Source organism: Erpetoichthys calabaricus, chromosome 3, assembly GCF_900747795.2.
Source record: "Erpetoichthys calabaricus chromosome 3, fErpCal1.3, whole genome shotgun sequence".
Taxonomy (NCBI): domain Eukaryota; kingdom Metazoa; phylum Chordata; class Cladistia; order Polypteriformes; family Polypteridae; genus Erpetoichthys; species Erpetoichthys calabaricus.
The window spans coordinates 37,028,110-37,043,894 of NC_041396.2; the positions used below are offsets into that span (position 1 = coordinate 37,028,110).

General features: G+C 39.7%; 1 protein-coding gene across 1 annotated transcript; it reads left to right on the top strand.

Moving 5' to 3' along the window:
- The first annotated feature begins 8,763 nt into the window (after positions 1-8,763).
- On the top strand, positions 8,764-12,787 carry LOC127527151 (olfactory receptor class A-like protein 1). The gene is made up of 2 exons (XM_051924835.1): positions 8,764-8,826; positions 11,729-12,787. Exon 2 carries the CDS (start codon positions 11,738-11,740, stop codon positions 12,692-12,694), a length of 957 nt encoding a protein of 318 aa, XP_051780795.1. The 5' UTR covers positions 8,764-8,826; positions 11,729-11,737; the 3' UTR covers positions 12,695-12,787.
- Positions 12,788-15,785: the final 2,998 nt, after the last annotated feature.

Consider the following 15,785-nt stretch of genomic DNA (forward strand, 5'->3'; position numbering starts at 1 on the left):
CAGTACTAGACTGGTGCATCTGTCCAGGTTTGCTTGTTTAATTTCAGAAGCTGTTATGAAATATTTGACTAATGCCTTTACCCAAAGTAACTTTTATTAGTTGGAGCCCAGACAACTTTATCAACACACAGGGTTACAAAATGAAGCAGAGGCAGGAACAGAAATAGCAACTTTGTAGTTTATAGTCCAGCGCTTTAGCCAGTACAACAAATAGTGCCTATAAAATGTATTCACCCCCTTGGAAGTTTTCACATTTTATTGTCGTACAATATTGAATCACAGTGGAATTACACTAATTTAACTATTTTGACAATGAACAACAGAAAAAGACTACTGAATGTCAAAAGTGAACACAGAGGCCTATACTGATTAGAAATGTTACATACACCATAAGTGAATGTACTGTATAAGTAGCCATGGCATTACTTAGCAGACTCACAGGATTTCCCTGTACTTAACTGCATTCATTTTCCCCTCTACCCTAACAAGCTTTCCGGAGCCTGCTACCTAGACGCCCACCCACAGCCTGATGATGTTACCACCATGCCTGGGCAATATATTGAATACTTAATTAAATTTCATATTTAACAAAAATCAATATTCAAAAGGGGCGGCACGGTGGCGCTGCTGCCTCGCAGTTGGGAGACCTGGGGACCCGGGTTTGCTTCCCGGGTCCTCCCTGCGTGGAGTTTGCATGTTCTCCCCGTGTCTGCGTGGGTTTCCTCCTGGCGCTCCGGTTTCCTCCCACAGTCCAAAGACATGCCAGTTAGGTGGATTGGCGATTCTAAATTGGCCCTAGTGTGTGCTTGATGTTTGTGTGTGTCCTGCGGTGGGTTGGCACCCTGCCCGGGATTGGTTCCTGCCTTGTGCCCTGTGTTGGCTGGGATTGGCTCCAGCAGACCCACGTGACCCTGTGTTCGGATTCAGCGGGTTGGAAAATGGATGGATGGATGGAATATTCAAAAGGCAATGTCATGATGTTTAGCACTTTTATTTAATTTTCTACAATTTCTTCTACAGCACTCTTTTAAAATGTGTTTATATCAACTCCACCCATTTTCACGGTGAAAAAAATAGAAAGAGGATCAATAGTTAGCACTGCTGTTTGCAAAAGGTCTGATTTTCCCAAGATGACAGTCCAAGTATGTTATTACATCTTAAAAGGCCATCCTGGCAAATGCAGCTCCTGCAATGTGCTCTTCTGTCTCGCTGGAAAAACAGGTCCCAGCTAAGAAAACTTCCATAAAATGTATTCTGTTCTGTTGCATATTGTAAGAACGGAGAAGCAGCATAGGGGCGGAGGGGATAAGAGCTACACTGACTACCAAATTGCAAGACACACTTTTGTCTACTTAACTCGCACTTTGTCAGTGTTCAGATAACTACACTAAACAGTAATTTACATCACACCAGAAGTGAGACGTCCTCGCAGTGAGTAAGCCATCATCCCTCTGTTTCAATTTCTGCTACTGAAATGTTACAAGCAGGAATAAACACAGACACCTTCATAGATTTGTTTTTCTTCAATGTCTGTGTATCAATTATGAATTACCAGCCATTTTACTTTCATTTTGAGTTTGTGTATTGTGTTTATTAGATGAATTAAGCTTCCAAATGGCTGTGAAAAAATCTCTCCTGAATGGTTAAGTTCTGATTAAGTTACGGTGTGGTGCTGTGTCATTCTTTAGTGCTCTGTTTTATCCTTGTCTACTTATTGTACTTTGTTTTTTGACTCTTTAAGAAACAGCAGTTTGCCGCTTTGCAATGTGTAACCTACAAAGATTTCAAGTTATGTGCATCAATGATCAAGTTATAAATAGGCTGTATATAGAAATAAAAACACAAAAGTGCTTTGAAATATTAGCCAATGTCTATACAATGAATATTGTATTTATTTTGGTTATACTGTATATCACCTTTCTAGCAAGCATTCATTCAGACATTATGGTATATGACTTTCTTCAGGGGTCTTTGTAAATGAATGACAATTATTTTATTACGGGTTCTATTAATTGTTAGATTTGATTTATTGTTCTTTTTCAAAAACTAGTTGGTAACTATCAAAAGTAGTTTGAAGATATTGAGTTTTAATTATCATCTGGTGTAGCTTAACTGTTCTGTTTCATTGTTTATTCCAGATGATGCAAACAAATAAAGGTCATCAGTCTGAAGAACTGGATTTTTAATATTTACAAAAAAAAAAAAGAGAAATAAAAGAATCAGATATACTGTTACTCTCTACACTTTATTCTGTGACTCCACTCTTAAAAATAAAGGTCCCAGAGCGGTTCTTCAGAGATATACCATAGGGGAAGCATTTTGTGGCTCCCAAAAGACCCATCCACATGAATGTTTCAGAAAGCACCTTTATTTATTTAGATGCATAACAAGCTCCCTGGAGTAAATAACCATGGCTAGATGGCAACTGGTTTGTAAAATACCAAGGGGTTCCCGATTTTAATAGGACTCTTGCTGCATATAGTAACACAAGCTAGGTCTAGATTTTCTTACTCTGCTAATGTCCTGCTATTTAGCCTACTATACATTAAAGATTTAGGGTTTTTTGTGTTTTCTTATTCTACATATTAGGGAGTTTTCTAAACCACAAAGATCCAACTTCATATGCAAAAATCCCTTCCCAGAATAAAATATGGTTTGTCAAGCAATGGTTTTACAAGGAACCACACAATCCAGTTCAGAACCGTAAAATGGCATTAAAGAACCAGGATGTTTAAGAGGATCTCTAGACAGAGTCAGAAAGGACAAATATATGCAAATATATAATTTGAACCATTGCAAGTGATAATACTTGTAAAAAATATATGTACAATATGCACATGTACATGTATTATGATTGGTGATCTGCGAGGTTAATGAATTAAGAGCTTTGTCTTTCCTCATATGAAACAGTCAAATGGACAGAGACAGACTGTAGTGTTAACTGACTGACAGACACTGGTGCCAAAAAAGCAGGCAAGGTTCTGAATGAAATATAATAATAATAATAATCCATCCATCCATCCATCCATCCATTTTCCAACCCGCTGAATCTGAACACAGGGTCACGGGGGTCTGCTGGAGCCAATCTCAGCCAACACAGGGCACAAGGCAGGAACCAATCCCGGGCAGGGTGCCAACCCACCGCAGATAATAATAATAATAATAATAATAATTGTATAATACAATGGAAACTCAATATCAAGTAGTGGGATCATAAAATATAAATGGTTGAAAAGTATGCTGTTTGAAATGTTTCCTTGAGAAGAAAATTATTCAACTTTAGAAAAATAAAAATCATTTTCATTGGTAATATTTTTGGTTTGGACATGTGCAGAGGAGAGATGCTGGGTACATTGGGAGAAGGATGCTAATGATAGAGCTGCCAGGCAAGAGAAAAAGAGGAAGGCCTTAGAGGAGGATTATGGATGTGGTGAGAGAGGACATGCAGAGGACAGAAAGATAAGGAAGAAGATGATCCGCTGTGGCAACCTTTAAAAGGAGCCGCCGAAAGAAGAAGATTTCCATTGCTAATATTTCAAAATGTTATTATGAGAAAATATGCCAGGGCTTTGGTATATATGGTGGTGATCTTCAATCTTTAATGTGTTTTGAGAACATATTGAGAAATACTGAATGTCACATTTTGGTTCAAAATAACCACAATATCAAATGAAGTCCATATCATCCAGCTCTGCCTCATTGTGGGGATAGTGCATTTATAACAATGTGTAGGGTTCAAACATGGCTTGATGCAAGTCCGGATTATACATACTTTTGATTTCAATATCTATACGATGGAGTAGGTGCCCATGTTTATCATTGTCTGCTTTAAAGTAATATATTACAGCAGAATGGATAAATTGAAGTGAGAGACAGAAATTCATTTTAATGAGACTGGCAGGAGCATAATTTGACCCTACCCATCCATTCTTCAATTTTCTGAACCAGCTTTTAGGGTTCCAAAGAGCTAAATTCCACTGTAACAGCATTAAGCACAAAGAAGGCACGATCAGGTGCTCTCCCTTACACGGAGTCATTGTGGGAGACAATGTGTATGGTGGAAATGTGCAAGGTGTTCATAAACATTCACCAGAGGTCTCATTTATAAAATTTTGTATGGATCTGAGTGTGAAAATATGAGCACAAGAAAATTCATTTGCCAAAAAAAAAAAATTAGAAAAAACATTTTTACTCAATTTTCCCTTCGTAAATTACAATTGCTTTGTGAATATGCACATGTGAACATGCCTTGAATGCCACCTTCAAACAGACATATGTGAAGCATGCTAATCAACCTCATAAATATGAAATCACATTGCTGCAGAACTTCATTGGCTAGCAGAGAAGCCCCCCTTCTGACCCATCAAAAACCTGTCACCTGCATTCAAGAGTATCTGGCTGTGCAATTGAGAGTGCAAGATCATTCTGACATTATAGCATTCCTCTTCTGCGTTCTGGGGGTCCAGGAAAAGCCTAAGCTGCCAGCGTCTTAGCGGGAATCACCTGACACATGTAATGAAGTGATTGCTGTTACAATAAATAGTACAGGCAATATGAAACACTGAGGGTTCAGACAGATATCTTACCAACAAGCCATTCACCATGTATAGCACGGTCACATCTGCCAAAGCTACTTTGCCTCAAAATAAGCAAATCACGGGTTGACCCAGGCCTCTGAGGCATGACGTTTTTCAGCAACATCTTGGTATCACAGATGACTTGTATCTTAATGGAATGTCACTGCTCATAGTTAACGAAAACAGCTTCATTGTCACTAGGTGCCCTTATTTCAATATGAGTCCAGTAAATTGTTCCGATTATTATAGGAGAATCAGACACCACTGCAAAATGCATTTTTACATTGACATGTGCACCCACACCATACAAAAACTTGATGGTAGTGCCTTATAGGTTGGTTAATGGCTTCCAGGACAGCAGGCATGACGGAACTGAAGCTTGGCTGAGATATTCCTGACCTGACAGCCAGTTGAATAAAATAACAAGTAGTTGATCTGAACTGATGAAAAAACAAACGTTCTTCAGTGCAAATTCACAAAAATAAAGTCTGTGTGTCATATTCATCATTTTTGAGGTGTAATATGTTTGTCATGTCAACACACAGTCTAATAATGGCTAAGTGAAATGAATTAATATGTATATGAGTTGTCATTTAGCTTTGTTAAATGCATTTCACTACTTTATCAAGGATATTGTAATTTCCTAGTTTCTCTGAAATATTGCATATGCATGGGTAAGAGATGCTGTAACTATACACGTTTCCCTATCAGATTTTCTTGTATAAACCCCAAAATTTGCGTGGGGATTTGCATACACACATTTCAAGCCTTTATTTGTGTGGGTGCAAGCTTTATAAATGAGGACCCAGGGAAAGAATCAGAACAATGTGTACCTAAATACAAAGACCATTTAAGTGCAGAGAAATGCAGGCCCCTCCATGTAGGTAATTTGCCATATCCAGGGATCTTTAAAGCCTCAAACCTGTTTCTGGTGTCAAGAGCTACCAGATTCTATACACCTGAGGAGATCAGTCTATGGGAGATCAGAGGCTTTGCTAACAGCTTGACTTTCAGTATCTCCTTCTAGGATGACTGTCTGTGAACAGATATCAAAGGTTCTTATCTTCTTCGTTTGGCTGTCCCATTAGGGGCCACCACAGCGGATCATCTCTTTCTATATCTTCCTGTCCTCTAGCTCCATTACACCCACCACCTTCATGTCCCCTGTCACCACATCCATAAACGTTCAGTTAGGCCATCCTTTTTTCCTCTTACCTGGCAGCTCCATCCTTAACATCCATCTCCCAATATATCCAGTATCTCTCCTCTGCACATGTCCAAACCAAAGCAATCTTGCCTCTCTGACTTTGTCTCCCAACCGTCCAACTTGAGCTGACCCTCTAATGTACTCATTTCTAATTCTGTCCACCCTCGTCACACCCAATACAAATCTTAGCATCTTTAACTCTGCCACCTCCAGCTCTGTCTCCTGCTTTATGGTCAGTGCCACTGTCTCCAACCCATATAACATAGCTGGTCTCACTACCGTCCTGTAGACCTTCCCTTTCACTCTTGCTGATATCTGTCTGTCACAAATCACTCCTGACACTCTTCTCCACCCATTCCACCCTGCCTACACTCTCTTTGTCTCCTCTCTTCCACAATCCCCATTACTCTGTACTGTTGATCCCAAGTATTTAAACTCATCCACCTTCACCAACTCTACTCCCTCCATCTTCACCATTCCACTGACCTCCCTCTCATTTACACACATGTATTCTGTCTTGTTCCTATTGACATTCATTCCTCTCATCTCTAGAGCATATCTCCACCTCTCCAGGGTCTCCTCAACCTGCTCAATACTATCGCTACAGATCACAATGTCATCAGCAAACATCATAGTCCACGTTGACTCCTGTCTAATCTCATCTGTCAACCTGTCCATCCCCATTGCATATAAGGCAGAGTGGTGGCTCTGAGGCTAAGGATCTGCACTGGCAATCGGAAGGTTGCCGGTTCGAATCCCGTAAATGCCAATAGGAACTCTGCTCTGTTGGGCCCTTGAGCAAGGCCCTTAACCTGCAATTGCTGAGTGCTTTGAGTAGTGAGAAAAAAAAGGCGCTATATAAATGCAAAGAATTAAGAAAGGGCTCAGAGCTGATCCCTGATGTAATCCCACCTCCAACTTGAATCTGTCACTCCTACTGCAGACCTCACCACTATCACCTGGCCCTCGTACATATTCTGTACCACTCTTACATACTTCTTTGCCACTCCCGGCTTCCTCATATAGTACCACAACTTCTCTTCAGGAACCCTAAAGAAGATTTTGTGCCCACTGTAGCTTTCATTAGGTCATATACTCCCTAAGACAGATTGTTGTGCTGAGAAACTGAAGACGTTATCAAATTAGCACAAAAACTGGCATGTAGTAAAGATGATACATAAGTGAAAATAGTGGGCATTATTTAAAGCATTGTGACTTTGTTTAATGGCCTGAGCACATTGGTGCTGAATCTAAACACACAAGTGTAAGTAGTAGTAGTAGTGTCGTCATTTTAGTATTGTCATATGTAAAGAGTAGGGTGATTATGTTTGTTTTTTTAATTTTATTGAATTTATTAAAATCAAATAACACTCCATACACATAACTTGAGTTTTAAAAAAAGAAAAAGTAGGGTGATATTCTGACTTGCATGTCTGACCAACATGGAACAAGCTGTCACTCTCTGCTTCCATGATAAACAAGTATGTATTAAAAACATATATTAATTTTATTTAATAAAAAAAAAATCCAAATTAATCTATAGTTTACAATCTCTCTAACAGATACATCCTTAGACTGGAAGTATGAAACCAATACTCAGAAACTGAGGACATGCAAACACCACATGGGTAATGGACAGGCTGGGGAGTGAAAATAGGCCTATGGATCTGCAAGACAGCAGTGCTAACAGCTGTGCCACTGTAGCTCCCAAAATATAATAAACTCAGATACTTCTGTACAAAGTGTTCAGTCAATCAGTAGTGCAATAACTAATGGCCACAGCTCAGGAATCTGGAGCCAGAAACTCTCATTCGGTAACTGCTTGTCTAAAGGCTGCATGTTTTGCCCATGTTTGGGTGGGATTATCCATATACTGTCCTAATACTGTACATCAGCAAGATGTGCAGATAGGATAAGTTAGTAAATACTGATTTGCTCTATATGTGTGTGTGCTGTGTGGAGGACTAATGATCTTATACTACTGGAACCAGTTCTTGTTTCTTCAGTTGTAAACTGGGTTAACTGGTCTAGGAGTTGGTTATGTCATGTCTTCTGTACTGCAACTCTTTACTGGCAGTAGTATCTGCATGTGCTACCAAGCCACTGCTGATGATTTGAGCATCAGATCTCAATATGGACTGTTTCCTTGTGTAGCACACAGCTGGTGGAATGAGATGTCCACCTCCAACTGACTTACTAATAGTGTTTAAGAAGTGTTTGAAGACTCATTTGTTCTTTGAATATCTTTCTAATTTATGGTGGTTTTAAAGTACTAGGGTGTTGTACCATGTTAGTCATTATGAATGTAGAGAAAAGCCAAGCAAAATGACACCTTTTATTGGCTAACTAAAAAGATTACAATATGCTAATTAAAGAGTAACAAGATTTTTGCTCATTTTAGTTAACTTGTAAATTTTATAAACCTGTCTTGTTTCGAAACAGCCCCCAGACTGATGCTTACTAGATTATGTTGATCTCTTTTGTAAGTTACTTTAGATAAAAGTGTTTGCTAAGTGAATGAATGTACCATGTCAATGGAAAAGGGTTCAGTAATAAGTGGCTGAAGGTAACATTTCCAACTTTGTTTAAGTGATAGTGCGCTTTAGTAAATGGAAGAATAAACTTTGTTGCCGACTTCACAGCAAGTAGATGCTACATTTACCACAATGTGTATTCCACAGTAAGCTGTTCAGTTTCTTTTAGTGTCTTTGCACTGCATTCTGTAAAGGTCTTCAGGGGGTGTTCACAATTAACAGGCTCTCTACTAAATAAAGAAATTAATACTAAGTTTATATGAATATTCTTGCTCTTGCTCTTTCTTCTAGGCTCTCTCTTTTCTTGTGTTTTTCTGCCCCTATGTTTTTTGCTGGGGATTGTGTCTGGTGTGTCTAGTGTCATCCTGCCTACAATTCCCATTGGAGTGAGCTGACACTATAAACCAAGAAACACGAGCACAAAGAAAGAACTGAACGCCGTTCATGGCTCATTCATGAGAGGACTCTGCAGTGTGGTGTTTGTCACACAGCACTTACATACAGAAAGGTAAGAAGTAATTTTGACTTTTTAGTATGTCACAGTGATTTGTATTTAAAATAGTGTTGTAGTTAAAGCCAGAATGAGAAGGGAAGCTCATACTGTTACTTTAACAATGATGTCAAATGAAACACCCAGCTAAACACAAGACAGTCAAACTGAAAGGTTGCAGGTGGTCTTTTCAAGAAGTCTGTATGGTTTCTATCAGGTAGTAGTAATAGTCTTGATCACATTAAGTACACAATAGATTAAGCAATACTAAATAGAAGACATGCTAAAAAATGAATTAATTCAATTAATTCTGTAATTTTAATACAGGATGCAAATTAGGCACAACACTGGACCTTTTCCCTCTCAAAGATCACAGAGTGCTGAGGTCGATTATATTTTGAAAGCAAGTGTCCCTTTATACTATTGCAAGAGACTAAAAATCAAGGGGCAAGGATTATCTCTACTGACTGTGAGGGTGTGATGATGCATGTAGACTTGGGGGCTAAAATTCACAGTTTTGTGTTGTTATGTGATAATCATAGCAAAGAGTAAATCTTTTACATGAATAAAATTAGCATGATGGCACGGTGGTTACTGATGCTACCATCCGTGGCTTGAACTTCATGTCTAGTCCTGGTCCTTGTATATTTTACACATTCAACTTGTGTCCGAGTGGTTTTTCCTGAAGGTACACTGCTGCACGTAAGGAATTTGAAATGAACCAGGACTAGACATGTTTGTGATGAACTAGTGTCTTGCCCAATACAGTTCATTGCCTCGCACCCCATGATGTTTCAGTGCTCCAACAACGCTGATCTAGATTAAGTAAATCTGACAATGTTACATTATAAGTCTAAAAAATAACAACAACACCCTCTACCTGCAAGGAGTTAACAAAGACTGCAAAAATATATGTGACCTCCAAACAATGGCAAGTGGACAAAATCAAAACATAATATGAATAAGGCTGAAAATAATAGCTATCCTAATAAGTTTTATTTTCCTGACAACTTTCAGACAACAATGTTTAGTGGTATGATTTGAAGAAAAAGAAAAAAAAAATAGAAAAGACAAAACATCTATCAACTGGGACCAGCATTTGAAAAGCTCCTAAAGGTAATTTAAAAAGGCTCATTGTCCCCAGATGAATATGTTTTATTCAGGTGTTCATTCAGGTATCTCCTTGTCCCCTGAAGGGGTCCACTCACCTCTTATTTGAAGCTAATAAAAACTAAGTTTCTTGTCTGCAAAGTGGCATTCGCCTTTCAGAGTTCATAAATGAAAGTTTCTCTTTTTCATCCTGATTGGCACTATGGAGCCCACAAAATCAACCAACACCTCCAATGTTAGAAGTAGCTAAAAGTGTCCGTTCAGCTCCGGTATGCATGACAATTGTCTGAAGGACAAACAGCTTAACTTGTTTTTCAATTCTCTCAATACTACAAATATATGATGCTAAATATTATACAGATGACAGTTAATAGCAGCAAGGGAAATATTAGTAGAGTATGTTATGTCAGTAATCAGTTTCACCAAATAAAATGCATTTTGTGTAGTCCTCAACTCAGTTCATGTCTGTTAGCACCATTCCTGAGTATACCTCAAGTCCCTCATGTAGTGAGGTTTGCCTGTGCAGAAAACACAGCAGTGTTCCCGATTGTGGATTTTAGTGTGTCTTTGTGTTGAAAACATGAAGCATGTTTTAAAAATGAACTGTGCTTCTCCAAGGTGATGCGAATGACAGACATATGTAGAATTGACTTGATGGTGTCAGACAGAAATACATGTGTTACACAAGAAAACACAAAGGTGTGAACAATGGCTTTGGGGACCAGTAGTGATTGTTTTCCACTTAAACTTTATACCTACAAAGAACTCTTTACTGAGTTTTGCATTTTACATTTATGATAGCACCCGCAAAACACATTTTAGTGTCAGTTTCATGAAGCTGTATGTAAAACAAAACTTGCCTATTTATGTATTTATTAATTTAAGGAGCATTTGTAAAAAAAAAAAAATATCGCCCCGTGGACAAAAAAAGTTTTACTTATCTATCTATCTATCTATCTATCTATCTATCTATCTATCTATCTATCTATCTATCTATCTATCTATCTATCTATCTAAGTGACTTAGAGGGGCGTAACACAACCCTTGTGTGTAAACTAAAAGAAGATTGTCTGTCATTTTATTGCAAAATCCAGTCATTTACTGTATATTAAAAATAAAAATACATATTTTTGATCAAAGACTTTAGTGCATTTCTTATAAATTACAAATTATTTAAATTTTTATTGTTAATTGCTTATATCTTGATATCAAAAATTCTGAGAAGTTTCTAAATGTTCCTGGGTGTATCAGGCTTTCATTTTTCCCCAACTCTTTTACATTTCTGTTTAAATAATGATTGAGGATTATACTGCTAAGTTCGTTCATGAAACATTAAGCATCCATTTGTCTTTCAAGATGATTGTCAGCCTTCATGCCTTAGAAATCATTTATGGGGAGCCCAGTGCAAAATCAGTGGTTACCAGGAAGGATTTTGAGACTTAAAATGAAAAAGGTTCCATTTTGCTCCAATAAACTTACCATGCTGTATAGGATATGCCGTTTCTGCAAAGATGCCATTTTTACTTCATCTTCCTGTCCATTCAACCATTCTGACTTAGGTCAACTACATGGTGATGCCTCCAAGGTGCTCTGTACAGTACTGTATGGAGGAATGGCACAATCCAGTTTGGTAGAGTGGACGATCTTAGTAGAGTCCAAACAAATGCATACAAAGGAAGGTATTCAGAGGTACAATACAAAGTAAACAGGAGAATCTAAATGGCCAGGATACAAGGGAAGAATATGTCTCTAAATAATGGTAAGTATAGTGAGATACTGTTAATAAAGTTCAATATCTACTCTTTTTCAGGCTAACTTCATGGACACCAGAGCTATTTTCAAAGCTTCCGGTTTCCTTATCCTAACGGTCATTGGCATCCCATCCAATCTGTTCATCTGCTGTGCCTTCCTTCACACACGACTGACTGAAGCTAAGCTCACTCCCGCTGATGTCATCCTGTGCCACTTGGCAGTCGCCAATCTGACCTCAACCATTACCCGCAGTTTCTCTCAGATGCTGACAGCATTCGGCTACCGGAACATATATGATGACTTTAGCTGCAAACTGGTTGTCTTCTTCTTTCGTGTGTCGAGAAGTCTCTCCATAAAGCTCACCTGCCTCCTGAGCACATACCAAGCCGTGCTCGTTGCCCCTGCCACCTCCATACTTGACTCCCTAAAACACAGAATCCCAAAGTACTTGCAGCACATTATTGTGAGTTTCTATGCATTTTGCTTCGCTACTAGTGTTCATTTACTTCTGTATTCCTCCTCGAATCTTATCAACAACACCATACCCCCCTACACATTTAATTATGAGTACTGCTATGTTACATATCCCGATTATACTTTTTTTATTTCCATTGGTCTGTCCCTCTTTTTCAGGGATTTTGCCTTCATAGTGATGATGGCTGTCATGAGCTGCTACATCTTGGTGTTGCTTTACCGGCACAGTAAAAAAGTGAAGAACCTACGAAGTTCAGACCATGGAAACTCAAGATCCAGAGCAGAGACCAAGGCCTCCTTTGCAGTAGTCACTTTGGTTATCCTCTACACTGTCTTCTTTGGTGTGGACAATGCAATCTGGCTTTATTCACTCACCATTGTCAGGGTGGCGCCCCTTATTTCAGACATCAGGGGCTTTTTCTCTATTCTTTACACGTCTGTGTGTCCTGTCGTGGTCATTGCTACCAATCCTAAAGTGAAAGCCAAGCTGAAACTGCCCAGGCTCAGGGGGCTACCTCACTCGGTTGATACCAGCTTGCCTACTATGTGACAGGAAACTGGCAGAGTGAATAAAAGAGGTGCCTGGAATTGTCACACAGGGAAGAGTGAACAAGCACTTTGTCTAAAAATGTAATAAAATTAATGGAAGTTGAGGCGAAAGGTCAGTGTTTGCTTAACTGCAGTAGCTGTTATTAAAAATACTCTATGACTAATGCTTTTACCCAAGGTGACTTCAATCAGTGAGAAACCAGAAAGGTAACTTGTATTGGGTCAGATAGTGAGGCAGGGACTGACCAGCACCCACGTGGTTGTCTGGTCCAGTGCAGTAACCAGTACAGCATTCAGTGCATGTAAAAAGTATTCACCACCTTGGGCGTTCTCAGATTTTATTGTTATACACCACTGAATCACTGTGGACATAATTTGACTGTTTTGACACTGACAAACAGAAACAGACTCTTGAATGTCCAAGTGAACAGACCAATGGTCTAAATTAATTATTAAACAAAAACACAAAATAACTCATTGCATAATTACTCACCCCCTTCAAATCGGTATGTACTATTCTCTGTGCACAGGTCTTGATCAGTTTTTCACATCTGTACATTGTCATTTTTCTCTGTTCTTCTTTGCAAAACTGCTCAAGTTCTTTAAAGTTGCATGAGGGTCTTTTTCAAGTCCATCCACATGTTTTCAATTGATATCTGTATTCTGACTCGGCCACTTTAAGACATTAACATTGTTGTTTCAAAGCCATTTCTGTGCACCTCTGGCTTTATGCTTGGGGTCATTGTCTTGCTGCATCAGGTCTTCCTCTAGGGTTTTCTCGCATTTTGCAGCAATCATTTTCCCCTCTGCATTCACAAACCTTCTAAGGCCTGGTGCAGAGATGTCTCCCCAAAGCATGTTGCTTCCAACACCATGCTTCACAGTGGGGAATGTGGGTTTTTAACAATGAGCAGTGTTCAAACATGGCTTTGTGTAAGTCTTGATCTTCCATCTTTTAGATTTCAATATCTATGTGATGGAGTATGTGCCCATGTTTATCAACGACATATTATGAATACATAAACTAAGGCTAGAGAGAGCCGATCATTTGAACGAGGTTTGAAGTAGTCTAACTTGACTCTATCCATTCTTCAGTATTTTAAGCCAGCTTTCAGGATCTCAAGGAGCTGGATTCCTCTTTAGTAGCATTAAGACAAAGCAAGTCTAGATCATCCATATTTTTGATTTCAGTACCCATATGATGCAGTAGGCACCCATGTTTATCACCATCTGCTTTAAAGTAATATATTGTAGCAGAATTCATAAATTAAGGGGTGAGACAGCAAATTATTTTGACGAGACTGGTGTCAGGACGCGGCACGGTGGTGCAGTGGGTAGCGCTGCTGCCTCGCAGTTGGGAGATCTGGGGACCTGGGTTCGATTCCCGGGTCCTCCCTGCGTGGAGTTTGCATGTTCTCCCCGTGTCTACGTGGGTTTCCTCCGGGCGCTCCGGTTTCCTCCCACAGTCCAAAGACATGCAGGTTAGGTGGATTGGCGATTCTAAATTGGCCCTAGTGTGTGCTTGGTGTGTGGGTGTGTTTGTGTGTGTCCTGCGGTGGGTTGGCACCCTGCCCGGGATTGTTTCCTGCCTTGTGCCCTGTGTTGGCTGGGATTGGCTCCAGCAGACCCCTGTGACCCTGTGTTCGGATTCAGCGGGTTGGAAAATGGATGGATGGATGGATGGTGTCAGGACGATCCTGACCCTGTCCATCCACCCATCAATTTTCTGAACTAGCTTTTAGGGTTCCAGTGTGCTAAATTCCACTGTAACAGCATTAAACATAAAGAAGGCACTAACCCTAGATGAGGCACTGGGAAATGGCAGGACACAACCAGGAACATTTAGTCCTATGGAGCAATTTAAAATCATCAATCAATCACACATAAGATATGGGAGGCAATGTGTATAGTGGAAATGGTTATGTTGTTCACAAACATTCACTAGGTAAGGAATTGCAGCAATGTGCATCTACAAAGAAGGACCATTCAGGATCACAGGAATCCAGACCCCCAACTAGTAGGCCACTTTCTATGTTCAGGAATATCCATCCATCCATCCATTTTCCAACCTGCTGAATCCGAACACAGGGTCACGGGGATCTGCTGGAGTCAATCCCAGCCAACATAGGGTGCAAGGCAGGAACCAATCCCAGGTAGGGCATCAACCCACTGCAGAACACACCCACACACCAAGCACACACTAGGGCCAATTTAGAATCGCCAATGCACCTAACCTGCATGTCTTTGGACTGTGGGAGGAAACCGGAGCACCCGGAGGAAACCCAGGCAGACACGGGGAGAACATGCAAACTTCACGCAGGGAGGATCCAGGAAGCAAACCGCCTGCATTCAGGTATATTTATGTATTAAAACTCAGTTCTGGTGCCAAGAGATGCCAGCTTTTACAGACATGAGGAGGTCAGCCTCCTAAACATAAAAGGCTTGACCTTTGCTTACTCCATCTAGGACAGGGGTGGCGAACTCCAGGCCTTGAGTGCCGCACTGGCTGCAGGTTTTCATTCTAACCATCTTCTTAATTAGTGACCAATTTTTGCTGCTGATTACTTCAATTAATTTGACTCAGGCCCCATAGTTGTTTCTTTTTCTTTAATTAGCAGCCAAACAATAATGAGATACAAAACAAGCCACCACATGACCAGCTCCCCTGTGCCCATTACACAATATCTGAAATTAAAGAGAGGTGATGGTCATGGTAAAGTTGATCTCTCAGGTCACCAAAACATTTTGACAGTGCTCTTTGAAAGAACAGAAAAACAACAGTTTTCGAAATGCGTGCTGTGGCAGAACAAGAGCAGCAACAAGCCATGGAATTAAATAACGAGTTTAATTAACAGCAAGAATTGGCTTCTCATTAAGAAAGTGATTGGAGTGAAATTGGTTGGTGTTTGAAGCCCCAGTTTAGCTGGTCATCTGTTAACTTGTTTCACATCTCATTTCTGCTTAGCTGTCATTTAATGAAGAAAGGAATCCATTCAGAGGGCTGAACTCTTCTAACAGGGCTGTTAAAGTGATGGGGAAAAAGTTAAATAGCAGTGAAAACTGGTCACTGATTAGGAAAAGGGTTAGAATGA